Genomic DNA, 21,997 nt, shown 5'->3' with positions numbered 1-21,997 from the left:
CTTGAGTTTGAGTTGAACTCTTGACCATGCACCTTGGCCAAGGGTTGATGATCTTGACTTACATCTCATAACATAATCCCTGTTTTGACGCATGCGTATATGTAATTTATCCACATACCATATACTATCATTTTTAACATGAAATAAGTTCTTTCATCAGCATTCGTTGAAAGTAATCGTATAATGTGCATTGGAATATGTACTCAAACTATTACTAACCCTGCAACGCCAATGCCATGTACACAGAAAAAGCTCTCACATTTGATTTCCTTTATTCGGAAGACAGAAAGTTTACATAGCTTACAAATTTACAAAGCTTACAAATTGCCAGTAAACTGCTTTTGTAAGACTGACAGATTGACATGTACATCTTCAAAATTAGAAAGAAGGAAGTTCTGGATAAATGGCAAGAAAGGAAGTGACGTGTTCAAATCAGATGGAACAAGAAGTACATATACAACTGTGTGCATGTATATTGTACACCCGAATCTTAATATCTCGTTTTAAAAGTCCTGCGGGGCTTTAAGAAGGTTTGGAGTGGACTTTATCTACAATACATAACGAAATACAATATCTAGCATTGTGCTAATTTGTACAATACAGAAATAAACATCAAGGTCAATAGTCGCTATTACAATATAAGCAAGACATTGCAGCTTGCTTTTCAGTGATTTGAATTTTTTTTAAAAAACACTCGAGACCTACATTCTGATTTCCTTCCCTTCTATTATTCTTTCAATACACAACGAATAGAATACATTAAGGTTCTTATTCATGTTTAATTACGTTTCTAAATCACCTACTTTAGTGGTACAAAATGGACGACAATGTTACTTTAAACGGAACCTGTGAGTTAGCTACTTGTACAGCAGTAGAAAAGAACGCATGTTGTCCCAAATGTTTCTTTTAAATGTCGAAGCTTCACAACGTATCCAATTTACAGTCATCACACATTTACATTTAAATGAACATACTTAGTGAACCAACTTAGGTTCTTTCACAACACTACTTTTTTTCTTCGGGTTCCTCATCGTTTCCGTTTGAGAAGTAGGAAGCTCTTGAACAGATAGGTTCTTTCAAATGTTCCTTCGACTTGATGTATTCTTTCACACCCTTCAATTCTTCGAATCGCTTCATGAAAGCCCTTAGTTTGGGGAAGTCCTTCAGGCAGTCAGGGGCGAGCACTGTGTGGACGTAAATGGCCTCATACACGTTGAAATCAGCGAAATTTACCTGTATAAATGAAAACATGAACAAACTTTGAAAATGTCAGGTCCATCCCATTCTGCAAGAAAGCAGAAACTTGGGGATGTCTACCAGAAAATGTGATTTGACTCACTCTTCAAGAGAACAAGTTATTTGAGGTAACCGGGAAATCCTCGAAAATGACATGGTCGACGTCTCAAATAAGGCCGGAACGGATTGTATGGAAATAGTTTACACCATTTTATAACGGACAGCAAAACAAACAAAAGTCCGTAAAAAATGGAATGTCGTATAGCATATAATTAATCACATTTTCTGCAAGATCACTTTGACCCGGAAAATAGGAATGGATCATGGAATGTTGAAATTGACACAATTAATTCATTGTCACCAGCAAAGACAATTACAGAGCATCCTTGTTCCGTATGACCTAGGTCGACAACTGCTGCGCGAGGCGGGTTTATGCAAAAAGTCATAAGAGGAAATATGGTAGGACTTCCTTTCAAAAACCTTGTTTTCAAGATCATTCCGGTCATATAAAGACGGTATTTCCCATGCAGAAGAAAAGACTTGTAGTATAGAGAGTAAAACCAGAGCTGCTATCACAGTGTCATAATATGCTTAACATAACCGGTGAAATACGGCTTCTTGCCAATTTAACTCAGTTGGAGTTTTTTTTCTAACGGTTCATGCAAATGCTTACATAGTAACAACTTAGACACCCTCTAGCACCAGGGCTTAGGTAGAATTAGGCTTCTATTACCGACGTTGATCCAGTAACTGAATTTTTGTTACCTGCCCTACTGATCGGGCCAGGCGTCTGGAGTAATGTAGACGTAGTGCTGCCTCAGTGGCGCGCATGCCAAAGACACCCGACATAACACGGCTGACCAGAGCATGATTGTTGATATTAAGGTCACGTGTGTGGTTCAGACTTGGAATTGTATGTATGTACATGTACGCTTGGGTAGTTAGGTCATGACTTGGATCGAGCTGAACCCCGCATTTCCAGCCGACAAGCTCGAACCTACGGCCACGTTTTTGTGGTCAATTACCATCCTTCAAGTCCTTAAATTGCCACGACATAGCGGACATATTTCAAATGAGGCGTTTTGACATAATCATTCATTCATTCATTCATTCATTCATGCCATTAACCAATTAGAGATAGACTTCGTTTAATACACAAGTCCTCACGCGAGGCTCAAATCTGCAGTTTTACCTTATCCCCGACGAAGAATTTCCGGTCTCCTAAAAAGTCCTCGAACAATTTCAGCTTTAGTGGCAAATCTTTCGCAACATAGTCTTCACGCATCTCCAACTGAAAACAAAATAAATCTCCTATGGAATTTAACGAATGAGTAACAATGGATACAAAAATGAAGTAAAATGAACACCAGCAGAACCAAGGCGAGATCACCAGTAGTGTCGAAGCTGTACACCAAGACGAGATCACCCGCAGTATCAAATCTATACAGCAAGACCAGGTCACCATCAGTATCAAAGCTATACACCAAGGCCAGATCACCAGCAGTATCAAAGCTATACACCAAGGCCAGATCACCAGCACGATCAACGCTGTATACCAGGGCGAGATCACAAGCAGTATCAAAGCTGTACATCAAGGCCAGATCACCAGCAGGATCAACGCTGTATACCAGGGCGAGATCACAAGCAGTATCAAAGCTGTACATCAAGACGAGATCACCAACAGTATCAAAGCTATACACCAAGTCCAGATCACCAGCAGTATCAAATCTATACACCGAGGAGAGATTACCAGCAGTATCAAATCTATACACCGAGGCGAGATCATCAGCAGTATCAAATCTATACACATTGGCGAGATCACCAGCAGCATCAAATCTATACACCAAGGCCAGGCCACCAGCAGTATCAAAGCTGTACACCAAGGCGAGATCACCAACAGTATCAAAGTTATACTCCATGATGAGAACAAGCTCACTCCGGGAATTTAGCTGTATACGGGCGCCCTTATGACATTGTCTCTCCGCACTCCTAAAGTTTTTAACATAATATCACTGCTATGCATACACATTTCATAGCTTAAAATTTTTTTAAAGCTTTCAGAACAGACTACAATTGAAACTTGATGAACTCGAACGTTGTGAAAATAAACAGCGCAATCCGAGCTCGTTTGCAGATAGGAACTGAGAAAAAGATATGGAAATACCAGAGACTATTGCCATGAAGTCCAGAAACGCGAAACCTAACAGTATCAAAGAATAATATGCAAACTATTATTTCTTGGTATTTCTTGGCGCGTCTTGTGGTGTTATTTTTCTACAAAGCAAATACACTAACTGGGTTCCAGTTGAGTCTTTTCTCAATCCTAAAATCTCGCAACTGTCCTATAATTGAAATATTCTCTAGTACGGTGTAAAACACCAATCAATCAAATAAATTGGTTGTATTTGAAAAATACAAAAAATAATGTAATATATGAAATAGAGAATTTCATGATGCCTATGATCGTTGTATGATTCTCTTACAAAGCTTGGCTGATAGGTCAGGAAAAAGAAGCTGTTATGTAAATCGATGGATTCAAAGAACACAACATCTTGTCTCTGGATGTCCTCTTCTTTCGTGGCGACTGAAAAATACCAAAACATACAGCGTCTAATCGTGGTAGATCGATTGATCGATTGACAGATTGATTGATTGAATGACTAATTCATGTTTAAAGTCATACTGAAGAATGTTTCACTCGTACGATGACGGTCACTTTTATGAGTGCAGGAAACCGGAATGCCAAAGGTAAACCGGCAACTTATTGACGAGCAGTTCTACGTGTGAAGTGTGATTTATGATGGAAGGTAAATGGTCCTTTCACCCACAAACCTACCATGCCAACTGCTTTTAACAGTAAAACCATGCTCCACAAGCGGTAGTACGAGCATGAGTATGATAATATATCCGGAGCCTATTCTACTTTGGCTTTATGAACAAAAATTTACGTGCAGGTTTATTTTTCAGGCCGTTCAACATTAATGAGTTTTAATGTGGATGAACATAACACAAACGTTTTATCTTGCAAGTTCCACTTCGAGTAAAAATCACGTTTGAATTTTTGAGTTATGTTAAAAATGAGAGTAACACAAAACTCTGATATCCAGATGTTGCAAACATGCAGGGCACAAATAACTGTTCTTTTTTTTCTTTATAGTGCTGACAATCTAGTGGACAATCTAGATTCCGAAACGCACAGTATCTATTTAAAATTACAGATGTAGCGTTTCTATTATATTAATACTTGTTGGATACTAATCGTGTAATAGCCTTATTCGTTGTATTTTGTGAAGGAATTTACAAGACATAACTGACCTAATTTGTGTTTCCTGGCCAGATAGAGGAGAATTGCCTTGCTCTGAGACAGTCTGACACCTTCCTTCTCGTCAAGGTAATACGGCAGCTAAAAGATACAACAAACAGGCAAATATACAGTCAGGGCCGCAGCAGGGGTACAAGAATATACGATGACAGTCAATTTTATGGGTGAAGGCCAAAAGAATGTCCGGAAGAAACCACCCATCACTGGCAAGTTACTGACCATCGTTCACACATGTGACATTCAGAGATGCCATGTGCTGGCAAGCCTACCTCTTTACACGAGATTTGTCGGTGTGATGCGAGAGTTCTCATTAAAAATTTGAATTGATAACATCGAAAGATAAATCATCGATCTATAGTCTGTATATGTGTCTACAATGTACTCCATGTAAGATGGAACTGTCATTCCTGTAAAGGCAATGCAATAAAATTACAGGATTTACCGCTATCTGTTATATCCTTATTCGTAAAACACCGAGATTTCTGCGAAAGTCGAATACCGTTCATGGGCTGTATTAAGCGTGTATATGCTTACATTGGGAAAGTCCAAATTCAGTTTGTCCTTAACGTTTCTCCACTCAGACTTGTCAAAATCGGGTGCTGAAAGCCAAAACAGAGTCATAATGCACTAGAATATGATATCGACAATTAACGGTTTGCGTGTTACGCTATCATACTACAACAATTATAGCCAGTCAGCTGTGTTTGATGGAGCGAATTTAACACTGGAGCGTTACTCCAATATGACTATGCAAAAATGGTCGTGCGGCCGCTTAATCCCGTAAAATAAAATAAATTAATAAGTGATAAAGGAAAACAACTGACAAAAAGAATCACTCAGAAGGAGCAAATTACCAAATTACCATATGTGAAAATAAGTTTTGCCGACTTTCTCTACAGAAGTTTGCAAATATAAAGTTCCGCAAGTACTGAATACGCATAACTTTGAAGGTTTCAGAGAAAATTTTGTTAATGAAATGCCGATTTATCATCGTAATCTCGTTTCAATCTTGATTAACTCTGGTTTGAGTTACTTGAAACAAAACCTTGAAACCAAATCTGCATTGCCTGATGGACTGCCAAAACTATACAGCTGTAAAACCACTTGTGCTCATAGTTTTAGACTGTTTAAAATGGAATCAAGTACAGTCAATTGTTTAAAGTGTAAGATGAGCTTTATGGGCCATACTGTCAATGACAACTTCAACATCACATCACATCACATCACATCACACAACATCACATCACATCATCACACAACATCACATCACATCATCACATCACATCACATCACACAACATCACATCACATCACATCACATCACAACATCACATCACATCACATCACATCAATTTATTTCTCTTCTCAGCCATTCCAGCATTAAAACTGGTTTTCCTTTCTACTTATTTCACGTCAATATTAAGCTTAAAATTCCCTGCATCTGTAGATAGCATTGTGAAATTAAAATTATTGCATGGATCAATTATTTGGGGGATACAAATGTATATGTTTTCTCATCTCCGCCTATGGTAAAAACAAAAGCGGATCGAGTGTAAGTTTGCACGGCGAAACTTACGTCCCTTCTGGTGGTAAAGCTTCTCTTCAAATGGCTGTCCTGCGTACTTCATTAGGTACCGTATAGGCTGGGCGTACTGCAACCAAAGTATACAATGTCATCAGTAAACGAAGTAAATCACAGGCATTAAATTTATTTATTTATTTGATTGGTGTTTTGCGCCGCAATCAAGAATATTTCACTTATACGACGGCGCCCCGCGTTATGGTGGGAGGGAACAGGCAGAGCCCAGGGAAGCCCTCGACCATCCACAGGTTGTGGCAGACCTTCCCACGTACGGCTGGAGAGAAAGCCTGCATGCGCTTGACTTGGACCCACAGCGATCACATTGGTGATAGACTCATAGGTTATCGCGCCTCACTGGCGTGCTAACCACTAGTAGTAAGCATATTCAGGGAACCTATACTCGCTGTATGAAATTTTCGAAAGTGTAATTAACCTAACAACACAAATTCTTTACTCCCTGCATTATTAAAGTAACATTTCTCTTTTAATGAATTGTTTTACTTATTTGATGGCGTGTTATGACGTACTGGAATATTTCCGCCAGCGCCAAGCATGAGTATTGTGGGAGGAAACCAGACAGAGCCTGGGGGAAATCTACGAACATCCACAGATCGCTGGCAGATCTCCCCCACGATACGGAAGGAGAGGAAGTCTGAACTCGAGCTCACAGCAATCGGATTGGTGAAAGATTCTCGAGGTATTGTGCTGCGCTAGCATGCTAACCCCTCGGCCATGGCGGCCGCTATTTCAGCGTTATAAAAGAGTATATATCTTACTATGCACTGAGCCACGTCCTGTTTCCCATGCAGCAAAAAAGACGGAGCAATCACATGATTAATGATAGTTCCAAACAGGAAAGAGAAAATGCCTTTTTTTCTGTATATAACTCACAACATAGTCTGTATTCGGAAAACACTCATAAAAAAACTGACATCCGTATTATGTCAGATAGGCTCTTTACTCAGCCTTAAAAATATAGGCCTAATATAATGTAATGTAATGTAATATAATATAATATAATATGATATAATGTAATGTAATGTAATGTAATATAACATAATATAACATAATATAATACATAGCCATATGGCTACGTTTGTAGGCCTACGTAAAATAGGTATATAAATTACTCCAGCCGTAGAGACAGATGTTCGTATACCTGCCGTCCGTATTGAAGCTTAGTAACAATGCATGTTTGTAATGAAGTCAACCTGTCAGCTGATCTTTTTGTCAGCTACACGTAATTATCATTACTCAGAGCAAATCCGCTGGGATAAGTTACCATATTCGCCGCACAAGCGAGAGTATACTTTTTCTGTTCACTTGCGGTGTCAGGAAGGCACGTGCCAGCCGATAACAAGGAGTCAGGGATGCATCAGCAATATTTCATCATCTCAACGAAATATGGGGCCATATACCAACACAACACGCTCGTGGAACTTATAATGTTCCCACGCAGAGTCCGCCGGTTTCCTCCACCAATCAAAAGCTGTGGCTTTATAATGTGTCGGGGTGGCCCCAAATCTCCGAAGAACTAAATCATATGGGTCACATGAAGAAAGGCAATAACAGACTTGCGTAAAAGGAAGGGAAACATGAGTTGAAAGCTTAGTCTTAGTGTGGGCATCTTAAAAGCGTTATGCTAAGACAAACTCAATCCAAAAGGGCGTTTCTGTGTTAGTTTTACCTGTGTGTGTATTCCATATCTCTCTAGCAGTATATCAGTAAATTTATTTATCTTTTTCATTGAAGTTTCACACCGTACTCCCGAATATTTCGCTTACACACTGGTGGCCATAATGGTGAGGGGAAACCGGGAAGAATGCGAAGGAAACCCTCGACCCTCCGCAGGATGCTGGGAGGCCTTTCCGCATTCGACCGGAGAGGATGTCATGCAAAGTGAGCTGAACTTGAACTCACTGGGATCCCATTGGTGAAAGGCTGCTAGGCCATTGTGCTGGGCTAGTATACTTACCACTTGGCCACGGATCGAGGGCCCCTATATTAGTTAAACGAGCTCGGCCAAGAAGAAGCCTTCACTAGTATGACTTCTATTATCATATACCTACGTACGTATCTATATACACTGGGAAAGAGGACATGGGAGAGGGGTCGTCTCCATACTTTTTCTCTGTGAATGAAATTTATTTCTTAAAATAATTACTTAATTATTTATTTGATAATTTATTTGTTCAACGCCATACTCAAAAATGTTTCACTCATATACGATCGGTCAGTTTTATCGGAGGAGGAAACCAGTCAGCCAGAGGCTGATAGAAAAGACTGCGCAAGCGCCACTCGAGCGTTGTCAGCCGCTTCATGTCACCTTGACCAAACACTCAAAAGAGGTCAGTAAATGTAACTCGCTGTTTACCAAAGCTTGGCCTTACACCTTTGGTTATCGGTGACCTTTGGATGTCAAACACCTCACTGTCACCATCAAAAGCATTCTGTTTCAATTCACCTATATATACCGAAGGTTAGTGAACTGTCCTCCATTAAGCAAGGAGATTTCTATAAAGAAGGGGCGTCCGTTATTGAGGGAGTTAGCACGCCAGCGTTGCACAATGACCAGGAGCCTCCCACCAATGCGGTCGCTGTGAATTCAAGTCCACCTCGTGCTGGCTTCCTTTCCGGACGTACGTGGGAAGGTCTTTCAGCAGCCTGTGGATGGTCGTGAATTTCCCCCGGGCTCTGCCCGGTTTCCTCCCAGAATAATGCTGGCCGCCGCCGATATATAAGTGAAATATTCTTGAGTACGGCGTGAAACACCAATCAAGTCAAATAAAATTTATATAACACATTTGAGAAGTGTTACGGTCGCATTACGTTCCCTATTTCCTTAAGTCTATGCAGTATATAAAAAGGTCCCAGTCCAAAGCAAAAGATCCCCATTGTGAAACCATTCAAAAGCTGATTTGGGCTTTTCATAGTGCTTCAATCTACCACTCTGGCGGTACGTTTCGCTCTTTCTCATTCACATATACTGATTATCTGCTAGCTTTAAGCAACACATTATATATGGCAATAGCTGTGAAAGATGCATATCCCCCTTCGCCCGATTTAAAGGTACATCTTACTTGGACTTGGAATTTCACTACAACAGTTTGTCGTCAGGTCGACTTTACGGCAAGAGGGATACTTTCAATAATGACATAGTGAATCACCCTTAGTCGAAGGAGAATAACATATAGAAGGATCCTACATTTGGCTTGTACAAAATCTCGCCTTGTGGCAATAGTTACAGCCTGTGTGTTATGTAACATTTATATCAGATCCAAGTTATTACTATAAAAACAAATTTTCCTCATCAAACTCCTTCAGTGTAAGTTCATTATATTTCTTGGATATATGATTTAATTCTCTCTCTCTCTCTCTTGGATATATGACTTCTTGGATCTTCTAACCTAATCTGTCTGCAAATATTTATATTCAAGGGATTTATATTTATTTATTTATTTATTTCATTGGTGTTTTACGACGTACTCAAGAATATTTCACTTATACGACGGCGGCCAGCATTATGTTGGGAGGAAACCGGGCACAGCCCGGGTGAAACCCACGACCATCCGCAGGTTGCTGGGAGACCTTCCCACTTACGGCCGGAGAGGAAGACTTGAACTCACAGCGACTGCATCGGTGACAGTCTCCTGGGTAATTACGCTGTGCTTAGCGCACTAACCAATTGAGCCACTTATTTATATTCAACAGCATACAAAACTACTACCGTGTATATACAAGATATATATACAAACGTCACGAAGTAAAAAAAAAACCATCAAAAAGGTTATTTACGCCGTACTCAAGAATATTTCACAAAGCCTAAAGCTTAGAAAATATGCAGACAGCTGTGGTTCAGTGCAGCCGTACCCAATGCAACAATGATTAACATATTTGCTCCAACGAACTGACGGCATACGGTGATTTCAAATTCAGGTCAGCAGCCTAGGCCTTATTCTGTATGAATACAGATGATCTCTATAAGTCTAGTGTTGGCCGACGCCTAAAGCATCGATTTTCATAAAATACTAAACTTACGCCCCGGATTGGCCAATATCCTATCACAGCCATTGTTCAATACACGTCCAAACACCACCCAGAGTCAACGGCAGCCGCTAAAGACGAGGATAGAACCCGGATTACAGCATAGCCGGGGGTGGTTGCGTTGGCGAGGATAACAACATTCGATCAATGCCTGCAGCCGTTTAAGGGTCGGAGCCGTGTCGGACTGCAGAGTAGCTATTTATATTCATAACCGTTTTTTCTCTTCAGCAGAAAGCGATGTGATCATAAGAAGAGAAAGAGAGAACGAGTTAAAAAGGACATGTAAAAAGAAAGAAAGAAAGAAAGAATCAATCAAAGATATAACGACAGAAACCCGTAATGAAAGAAAGAATAATTGAAAAAAAGAAATAGTGAGTATATCTAAGCCGTACCAACTATACCCATAGTATAATATGCTAACAACTAATAAATCCCTATCTGAACTGAATACCAAATAAGACAGTGTAGTATAGAATGTTAAATTCCTATACAGCCGAATTTGACCAAATAACTCTACAGCATTGAATGGTATATTCACTATTGTTAAATCAAGGCAGAATTGTAACAATTAGGCGTACCACAGAATGATATAAACTGTTTAATTTTTTCGCTCAATCTCATCAAACAGGTCTACCATATAGGAACATAGGCTCAAGTAGCCTGTACAGAACCTTTCGAATCTTAACTGGAACGTACCAAATGGGTCTACTGTAGAACTGCAGTTCAATTGTTGAATCTGCCGGGCATAGAATGAAAGTAACTTTTTAATCTCAAGTCGAAAATCCTATAATAATTCTTGATGGTAGGAGTGTTCATTTCTTGGCTGACTAGTAATAAATATATGCTAACTGTACAAACGGTAAAACTGTCAGTCTTTATAGCTGAATTTTAATACCGAATGATAAAACAACTGTTCAGTGAAGCTGATTCGTACCAACTATAGGCTGCCTACTTTATAGAATGGTAACAATTGCTTAATGAAGCTGAAATGAAACAAATATAGGCCTGCCTATTATATAGAATGATAGCAACTGCTCAAAGAAGCTGACTCGCACTAAATATAGGCCTGCCTACTGCATAGAATGGTAACAACTGTTCAATCCGAATACTATACTCGTTTTGCAAGGTATTGTTTGTTTGTTGTTCTATGTCGTAAAGAATATTTGACCTGTGCAAGGGTGGCCAACGTTATTGTGGGACGAAACCGGACAGAGCCCGCGTGAAACCCACGACCATCCACAGGTTGCTGCAAGGCCTTCCCACGTACGGCCGGAGAGGAAGCCAACATGCTTATATGCTGTGCTCATAGGCTAGTCACTGGGCCACGGGGGCAAGTTGTTGTGAAAGTGGTAACAGCGTTTAATGTTTGATAAAGGAAAGTGATTGACTGGCCCGGTGTTAGTACATTTGTAAATACTGTGACTGGTTGAGCTTCCGCGTGTGATTTCTACAGTGTAAAGCTTCAGTGAGGCAGCGTCATGGACACGGGATTAAGGGATTAACGCGTATACCCAAGCGAACTGATTTTGGGTACAGTCTGATCAGGGTACGAGTTTCCGCGGACACGAGTTGCCCTGCAGTCTCATATATATATATATATATATATATATATATATATATATATATATATATATATATATATATATATATTGATTTATTTATTTATTTATATTACGGTTTTGAAAACGTCTTGTTACTCTGGGAGATACTGCAGAAAGTAATCTCATACCGGCGTACCTCTCTGAAACGTCATGACGTCACAATGACCTTTGCAAAGAATCGATTCATTCGGAACCTTTTAGGGAATTTACGGGCGGCCGAAGGAATGGTAAACAACGTGTTCCGAGTTGACGTGTTCCGAGTAAAGTTTTGACGAGAAGGGGCGGCGGGTTGTTGAAGGAAGAATCAGAACGACGCCACTGCCTTCTTCGGTATTTTCCGCCGTCGAGCCATTGTACGTAGCGTGACGCTGGCGTCACCTTGGAGACGGACGAAGTACTGATATCGCTGAACACTTCCGCCAGCTTCTACGACTCAAAGATTGTTAACTTATTTTACTGCCGTACTTCATTAATTGTCAAACAGATGTAAATTTCACAACATGACCTCAGAAACAAAGCTTTTCACAATTTATTTAAATACTAATTTGGTTCTACTTTTCTGATGCTTTTAACGCTCTACTTTGCGTGTAAGGATCTGACAATCGAAAGATGCGGTGACAGAGATCAGTACACAATGACGTCACAATGAGAAATAGACGTGTTGACGTTTGGCACGCTTTCCACGACTGTGCATACGTGTATGTAAATATGTGGTTAGTGTTATGGGTTGTAGTTATTCCAAAGTATCAACCTCCGCTGAAGAAATAGTGGCCAAACGTCGAGAAGTCCAATTCGCTGCTACTTGGTGGAAAAGATGGAGATTTCCTAAACCAAAGAGAAACCCTACCAAACTGAATGCTAGGAAAAGTCCTGTGAGAAGTGCAAGCGTAATGAGCGGGGATATAACTCCTCCCCTCTTCTGGAGATCGGACGACAGCTTAGAATTACTCAGCATATGTTCCGATGACTATTCTGTGATAAACTTTACAGTGGATGTCCCCACCCCGCGGGCCTCTCCAGACACGGTTCCCGAATCTACCCCGTATATGGTTTCTCCCCTCACAATAATGCCCAACCATGGATCGAGAAGAAATCCTGTGGCTGACGATCTGCTTGTGCAGGACATCGAAGACGACATGATGAATGTTAGTGAGAAGTGGTCATCCATGAAAAACATCAATCAGAATACCAGTGACCAAAGAAACAACAACAACAGAGCTTACTGGGAAGTGACAAATACTCAAAGCATTTCCTGCCCTACAAAAACTTGTCATCAGTTAGATTGGGACGATGTGGTCACGTTCTCAGACAAGTGCCCACTCCTCAGCACCGATGATGCTGCAGTGTACCTGAGACAGAGGACAGCATCTCAGATGCCCTTCAGGGTATACAGTTCTGGGACACCAGGCCTCGACTACGGCCAGGCGAATGTGTCACTCATACCTCTGCATCCACTAAAATCTCCGAGATTGCACTGTCCCTCCCTGGAATTCCAGAGGGAAATCCCGCGCGTCAGTACCCGAGAGTGACGAGGAGACTTCGACCGGACAGCAAATACAGGATTGGAGGTTAGAATGTCTCATACTGATTGACTGACAATACATGGTTGTTTTAAAGTAACATAGCACAAACAGGAGGTCAGAATTCAGATTACGACAGTAACTGAGAAATTGTATACAACCTTGAGATAGTCGCCGAACAGTCGAACTCATCAGTATTACACTATGATATATTAATTTCATGCACGATATTGAATTTGATGATTTCTCACACGGCCTTTATTGGTGATTTTTAATGAACATAGTTTTTGCGCATTTACCCGCAATATCGAAATGTTTCTTTTGAATAAAAGTCTGAAAGTTGTATTTCTTAAAATTCTATAATGTTGGGTTATACTTTCCAGCAATGACTTGTTATTTTGACACTCGACATGAGTACATATTTCAGTGGTACTAAACGCGGTGCTGAAAAGTTTTTTTTCATCATTGTGTGACGGCGGTCAGTTTCATACGTGTAGGGACATGCATTGGATGGTATACCGAATTATTCAAAAAGTTTTTAAGGTAAGATTTGATACTTTTATCACATACATTATTTAATGAATAATGGACACTTTTCAAATTCCCGTATGAAAGTTGAACTCCAGTGGAAAACAGCAGTATTTTTGCAGCTGAAAAGGTGGCCACAACCCTTGACACAAACTGTTCTTGAACGTCACACTTTCAAGCAGAAACTACGGAGCCGTTAAAGGGGCATGGCGGCTTTCTGATTTTAACTGTACGTTATTTATTTTACCACTTCGGGTGGGGCTTTTTTTTGTTTTTTAAGCAGGCGAAAAAAAAAAAAAACAGAAAAAAGATCCCTGTCCGCGAGATAATAGGCCAATCGGAGTACAACTCGGTTCGCGGTTTCGTCTAAATCACGAAACCTGAGGCCAAATGATTGGTTGGTTATGTCGGGGCCCGACTTGGTTATCTCGAGCTCCAAGATAATCATCCAATGATCGTGTCACATACATAAGTGTGCAGCAAAACCTAATCCGAATGGTTTATTATCTTGAGGCCCGAGATCTTTTTCTGGAGTTTTTCTTTTTTGGGGGGGGGGGGGCTGCGTGAAAAAAAAAAACACTCCGACTGCAAAAGTGAAAAAAAATGAAAACACACAGTTAAAAAAAGAATACAGCTTTGTAAGAAATTGCCTTCCTGATTTCATCCGCAAAAGTGTCAGCCATTAAACCGATGGTGGTCCTTGTCATAGGTGGAATCGCACTCGGAGATCGTTGGCGAGCCCTGGAGTTTAGCAATGCATTCAAAATTCGTTTTGTCATATTACTCTCACCAAAGGTTCCCGTCAATGTTGGTGACAACAAAGATGGACTCTGGACACTTATCTCGAAAGTTGTACTTCTGTTTTTATTAACTTTACACTTTACTCTCTAGAGTGAAGGGTTTTTATATTAGTCCAGGTGTGGGTTGCTTGGAATGATTGCCATAGCTAATCCCAACATGGACTGCACATGGTGACATCAAAAAAGGACTCTGGAAACTTGTCTTGAAAGGCGTACTTCTGTTTAATAACTATACATTTTATTCTCTAAAGTGAAGTCTGGCGGACTGGTGAACAACGAATAACATTATCAGAAAGAAAGGATTAAAATACAGACAAAAGGATTAAAGTTGATTTAGGTTATATGTAGGCAATAGTAATTCTATCACCGACATAAGAGGCCTCCGTGGCCGAGGGAATTGGATCGCCAGCACGACGCAATGAGCCATACAGACGGTATCTAGGAATTCTGACGTCACATCATCTTTTTTTCCTGATGTCCACCAGAAGGACGGAATTTTGGGGAACATTACTCCACTAATCTTTTACTTGTGAGTCAAAAGAGTTATTCCATTATTCCATAAAGCCCACCTTAGAATTCAAATGTCTGAACTCTTTTCACACAAATTTAAAAAAAAACATGAAAGTATATTTATGCACAGTTTTAAATGATACCTTGGGGGCCTCTGTGGCTCAATTGCGCAAAGACCCAGAAGCCTCTCACCAATGCGGTCGCTGCGCATGCTGGCTTCCTCTCTGGCCGTAATTGGGAAGGTCTGTCAGCAACCTGCGGATAGTCGTGGGTTTTCCCCGGGTTCCGCCCGGTTTCCTACCACCGTAATGTTGGTCTTCGTCGTATAAGTGAAATATTCTTGAGTACGGCGTAAAACACCAATCAAATAAATAAATAAATAAATGAATAAATAATGCCTACATTGATCTTTAAAGGTCTTTTCAATAAAGAAATACAGATCTGTTATCTTTCAATCACTAACCTGAAACTTCAGAGTGTGTCGTCCGCAACATGTCAAGGCTTCACGATAGACAAACTGGTTCCCTTACATCCTGGTCATTTTGACTTCATATCACAGTTATTCTTCGTATCACCCAGTTATTCTTCATATCACCCAGTTATTCATGAATAATAAAGATCACAGCGCAACAACTAACACAAATGCGAATAGTGCACTGGTAGCCAGCCAGAGTTAGCTAAACGCCATTTTCTCGGCATATTGTCTGGAAAACTACAAACTCTTCGAATGTCTGGATTGAAGCAAAGAATATTTACACCTACCATTAAAAAAAGGACGATACAGAAGGGCTTGGAAGTCTTAACTTTAAATATTGTTTTAATAATGACGAGACGCAAGTAATAGCAACTACTGTGGAAAACCAAATGATTTTAATTTTGGAAAGTGCACCCTAGCAACGGAGTCACGCGTTTCGAAAATGGGGGTTTGAGAAGTTCGAATGCTGTCCGAGTGGTTACCTTGGTTACATTTGTGTTAGTTACAATAGTGTGGTCGTTATTATTCACTGATAATGACGTGATATATAAATAAATTCGGAACTACTTTAAGATCACGGGAAACCTGTTTTCATCGCATATAGCTTTGAAACATTGTGGACAGCGCAGGCGACGGATGGGATGTCCGGGTTTGTGAATGTAACAATTCAGAGTGGTTAATGTGAAAGCTGAGCTGGGAACATGGTCGATCACTCTCCGAAATATTTGGTTGTCTCAATATCACATAGTGCCAGGGACACAAGACATGACACTGCTGCGCCATCTTTATATCCAAAACGCTACAATTCAGCTACCGGGCAGATTGCATGTAACCAAGCTAGTACCTGACAATGATAATGCCTTTATCCACTTAGTACCTGACAATGATAATGCCTTAATCCAATTAGTGCCTGGCAATAATAATGCCTTAATCCACTTAGTGCCTGACAATGATGATGCCTTTATCCAGTTTGTGCCTGGCAATAACAATGCCTTTATCCAGTTAGTGGCTGACAGTGATAATGCCTTTATCCATTTAGCACCTGACAATGATAATGCCTTTATCCAGTTAGTGCCTGGCAATAAAAATGCCTTAACCCAGTTAGTGCCTGGCAATAATAATCCCCTAATCCAGTTAGTGCCTGACAGTGATAATGTCTTTATCCAGTTAATGCCTGGCAATAATAATGCCTTTATCCAGTTAGTGCCTGACAATAATAATGCCTTGATCCAGTTAGTGCCTGACAATGATTATGTTTTAACCCAGGTAGAGCCAGATGTTTGATTGTTGAATGAAATTCGAAGGTTTCCCGGGGTAATGACCCAACATTTGTCAAGTTACTGACGGACCTTCCCACGTGTTGTGGGTGGTAATTCTTTATTATTAAAATTTATTAACCCAGCTGGTGTCTTACAATGATAATGTCTTATTAATGAGCTAATTCCTGATCATTCTGATGCATTATTAATCCCTATGATTTGTGATAGCGTTAGTGCCTTATTAATATGCGTGGTGCCTGATAATAACGCCTTATTAATCCATCTATATCTTTTGATGCATAGGTCTTTTTAATCCCGCCGGTGTTTGATAATGCGCCCACTGTATAATCCAGCTGGGATATGATAATGCTAGTATCATATTAATTCCATCGATGACTGATAATGAAAATGCTAGTGCCTCATTAATCCAGCTGTTTCTCGATAATGCTATATATAATGTTATATTAACCCCACGGATGTCTGGTAATGATAACGCTTTGTTCATGTAACTGATGACTGGCAGTGCCAATGCTTCATTATCCGGGTTGGTGACTGACAATGATGTAATGCCTTACTGATGCAGCTGGTACCTGATAATGGTAATGCTTTATTGATCCAGCTAGTGACCAATAGTGAGGCGCCTTTTTAAACCAGCTGAGACTTATTACGTGCACATTGAAGAATGCAGCTGGTGCATGTGCTATGTTAAGGCCTCATAAATCTTACTGACGCCTGATAATTGTAGTGCTTTATTAATTCAACTGATGCTTCGTAATACTAATGCTTTATTCATCCAGTTGTGCCTGGAAATGATAATGCTTTAATTATCAATCCGACTGATGCCTGATAATGCTTGTGGCTTATTAATCTGCCTGGTGCCTGATAATGCTTGCCTGATAATGCTTGTGGCTTATTAATCTGCACGGTGCCTCATAATGCACACGCTCTAACAAAACTCGTGTTTACACATCAGAAAAGGTTCTGGCTCTTTGTTGGCAAACGTATAATGAGCAATGCTGTACAACATAACTGGCGAAGCTCAGTCTAAGTTTATACTGATAAACTGTCACGCCTAACGAAAGCAGCGTGCTTCTCAGGCAGCTGTTTACCAACGCTCAACGATGCGTATCGGGTTGCTGACGCGGAGCAGATACAAGACGCTTCCGTTACCTAGCTAACGGGATGCACGAGAATATATACCCACCTATACACACGTACATGTATACCAACCTGCGCTTACCGTAATGTTCCTACTCTAATTCGTCCAGTTTTTTTGGACACCTGGTCTGCTCAATGCACCCAATATAAATATGTAATTATAGCAGGAATATTTAATTTTTTTCTCACACGGTTATTCTATCTAATGAAAAACATGCTCATATCTTTACTTTTCCAAAAGACTGGTAAAGAAATGTAATAATCTACTTTCAACACTACTAATATCTGTCCCAAAAGTTAGAAGAATTAGGGTAAGTGTTCTGACGAATAATGTAACATTGGTACACATATACATGTTTGTGTACACTGATTCTTTGTATACATAAGTGTATCAGGGTAAATTGTATATCAAGGAAAATCACGTAAAAGCACATCATGTAGACTGGCCACCCATTTATGCAGACGTAATGATTTATTTATTTATTTATTTATTTGGTGTTTTACGCCGTATTCAAGAATATTTCACTTATACGACGGCGGCCAGCATTATGGTGGGAGGAAACCGGGCAGAGCCCGGGGGAAATCCACGACCATCCGCAGGTTGCTGGAAGACCTTCTCACGTACGCGTAATGATTCACTTCACACACATAGAGGGTGTACTATTTATTTATTCATTTAATCATTTTTATTGGATCGGTACTTCACGCCGCGTACTCTAGAATATTTCACTTATACGACGGCGGCAATCATTGTGGTGGGAGAAAAATCCACAATCATCCGCATTTTGCGAGGGTGTATATGACTTCACTATTAAGTCAAGAGGTGGTCGTGTGTTTCCGCAAGGCTCTACCTGGTTTCCGCCCACTATAATGCTGGCCGCCGAGGCGTACTGTCAGAAAAGATGTGTACTGCAACTATGTAATTAACGCACATCTAATGCAGAAGTACTCGTAATACCACTAAACAATTATACACAAGTACGTACACTTTCTATAAGCATGCATGTCTATGTGTATCTGTATCATGCATGTCTATGTGTATCTGTATCATGCATGTCTATGTGTATCTGTATCATGCATGTCTATGTGTATCTGTATCATGCATGTACATGTGTATCTGTATCATGCATGTCTATGTGTATCTGTATCATGCATGTCTATGTGTATCTGTATCATGCATGTCTATGTGTATCTGTATCATGCATGTCTATGTGTATCTGTATCATGCATGTAGATGTGTATCTGTATCATGCATGTCTATGTGTATCTGTATCATGCATGTCTATGTGTATCTGTGTCATGCATGTCTATGTGTATCTGTATCATGCATGTCTATGTGTATCTGTATCATGCATGTACATGTATATAGAAGTATCGTATCAAACAATCAGCACTTAATTTATTGAGTATATATATGTCTATATACATATATACATAGAAACTATACTACCAGTATGAAAATAATTTTAGTGCACACTAATTTTAATGGTCTATATACGTCTAGCATACCACCACCTATACACAGTTATTATATGAAGTACGGTACACTAATAATACATGACTAAGCTTTTTGTATACACAAACATACAATAGCAATATACAATTTATTTATCCGATGAACAAATCATACAGGTTTCCGTTCTAATTACAAGTCTGGCACACACTAAAAGAGTTACGCGTACTATATAACAGCCGACACGCCATGCCTGAATACCGCCATCTTCCTTAAATTTTGAAATTTATTACAGTTCGCAACAAGATATATCTAAGAAAACTAGCTGGTACGCAATCTGATAAGATGAAAAATAAATATCTAATTTCCCGCATTCGAGATACTGTCCTGCTTTACACTTTAACTGCACACAAAAGAGAGATAACAATGCAAGATAGCAACAGTATTCACTGAAATGGGTGTCAATGCAATTTGTTTTTAAGTTTGTTTTTGTGCCGCTACTTGTCTTTTCCCTTTATGAATAGAGGGTAAAAATAATATTAAAAATAATAATAAAGAGATATTTTTGCTTTATAGGAAAATGATTGCTGTTATAATGGAAAGAAGAAAAAAGGTATATATGGAAAGAAGAAACCCTGCTCTCGAAAACTACTGTACTAGTGGTACACTGTGTTGTGGCAAAAATGCATATCCACATATTTTTGTGTACCAGGAGTACACAAATTGTGTAATTCATCCATTAATGACTCGTGTATATATGTGTGTACCGGTGATACACGCATAGCGGATTGCAGATGTACAAATTTGTACACAATCGTTTTTGGAAACCATTCTACAGGCCTACGCCACCGCCCTTTCCCTTAATTTGATCCGCACCCCTGAATCATCCATGTGAAATTTTAAAAGCGTAATTTTGGTCAAATTAATGTTGTTGCATAACTGAGATATCGTTGTTCAAAGTAGGCAATATCACACACATTGAGAAAAATCGAAAGCGCCACCATGTTATCAGTTCTAATCAATCAGGCGCGAGTCATCTCTATACACAACCCGAGAACGCATCCGTTTCCGCTTACGTCACCCGAACTTTGGTTTGCCAATAAGCCATACATATATGTGAGGCATGAGTGACGCGACGTCATGATTTCGGTTGCGTTAACATGCCCCATCCCATACATCTCAGCCTCGTGACAATTACAGATGAAGGACTGATTTGTTAAGTTACCAAACACTTCAGAGAAGAATGGCTGTGGCCATTAATGTCGGTTTTCGTCACTCTTCCTTAATAACTCAGGTTACAGGCCTATTATTTGTTCTCTTTTCTTTTAAACTGGTCAGAGTTTGAAGGAAGAAAACAAGTGCCATGGAGCCAAGGCCCTATATCGCTCGAATCAACACGTTTTAACTCGCAAATGAATTACAAGTACATTATACCATTATACCTAAATTTGACCCCCAAAAATACAACAGTAAATTTCGTCCAAAATATGCTAATTAATTTCAGCCTAAAATATGGGTATCGTTATCACTGACTTCATGTGGGATGTTTGCAGGTACCGGTATCCGAAGAAGATGCTCCTGTTTCAAAGTTTAGAACATGGCTGCTCTTTACTCTGTAAACAGTGGTTTTGTAAACAAAACCACTTTCCTGGTGAATGACGTATTTTTACTTAAGATAATCTAAGCTGAAACCAAATAAAAGGGCATAGTATAGAAATATATACATATATATATACTCACCCCACGTATTGACCAATATCCGAACTTGACCATTTTTCAGATTTCGGTAATGTAGGCCTATCCAGTTGGTGATTTTAACACCGTGAATCGGCTGTCTACGCTATATGCTCTATACCTCCTGTGCAGCTATATAGCTCTACAACTACAAAAACACTTCGAGGAAATGCAGGTCTATTTAAGTACTGCATGTATGAACTATCTTAGCCCTATTCTACAGCATGCTAAGTCAGTGCACTCATCTCTGTGGACATCCCACAACTAGCTACCGATCTAGTCCTGTAAGCTCGCAAGCTACGAAACTTAGCTCGGGTGTAAATACACGCCATTTTCTGTAAATGCTTTCTTACCGTGTATGTCAGTGGAGAAGGCAACGTTCTCTCCCTTTATTTTAACATGGCTTCTATTTACCGAACGTACGATATCTTGCCCAAGGCCGTCTGAGAAACCATCTCTCGTTTTAAGATGTATATAGGCCTACACGGTAGGACCCTTGGAAGTGTATCAGCTCGATTCGTCATCAGCTGCAAGTCTATTACACGTTAGCTAGGCGTGCAGCAAGAATATTACAGGGACTTCGAAAAACCAGTTCAGTATACTTCTACATATAGGTTACATCCTCTTTAAACCCTCTATACCTACTGGTAAGGATTTAACGTGGAGAAAAAGGTGCCCAAAACTGGATCAGTGGCTGTCTGCTCTACGCCCATCTCTTTATAGAGATAGAATAACAGACTCGATTAACTAATTGGGGGTGGGGGGGATGCTCCGTG

General features: G+C 39.9%; 1 protein-coding gene across 2 annotated transcripts; it reads right to left on the bottom strand.

Moving 5' to 3' along the window:
* Positions 1–240: 240 nt before the first annotated feature.
* LOC135480625 (glutathione S-transferase Mu 1-like) lies at positions 241–21,433 on the bottom strand. 2 transcript variants are annotated; one of them, XM_064760513.1, is made up of 7 exons: positions 21,228–21,433; positions 6,134–6,209; positions 5,093–5,157; positions 4,552–4,639; positions 3,720–3,820; positions 2,429–2,527; positions 241–1,233 (listed from the first exon to the last, which is right to left on the bottom strand). In XM_064760513.1, the coding sequence occupies exons 1-7, from the start codon at positions 21,258–21,260 to the stop codon at positions 1,006–1,008; spliced, it is 690 nt and encodes a 229-aa protein (XP_064616583.1). In that variant the 5' UTR covers positions 21,261–21,433; the 3' UTR covers positions 241–1,005. The 2 variants fall into 2 exon arrangements, with proteins under 2 accessions (XP_064616583.1, XP_064616584.1); XM_064760514.1 differs by lacking the exon at positions 21,228–21,433 and adding an exon at positions 10,178–10,286.
* Positions 21,434–21,997: the final 564 nt, after the last annotated feature.

This window comes from Liolophura sinensis, chromosome 13 (genome assembly GCF_032854445.1).
Source record: "Liolophura sinensis isolate JHLJ2023 chromosome 13, CUHK_Ljap_v2, whole genome shotgun sequence".
Lineage (NCBI taxonomy): Eukaryota > Metazoa > Mollusca > Polyplacophora > Chitonida > Chitonidae > Liolophura > Liolophura sinensis.
The sequence above is the reverse complement of the archived record's forward strand: the minus strand, read 5'-3'. Positions and strand labels throughout refer to the sequence as shown.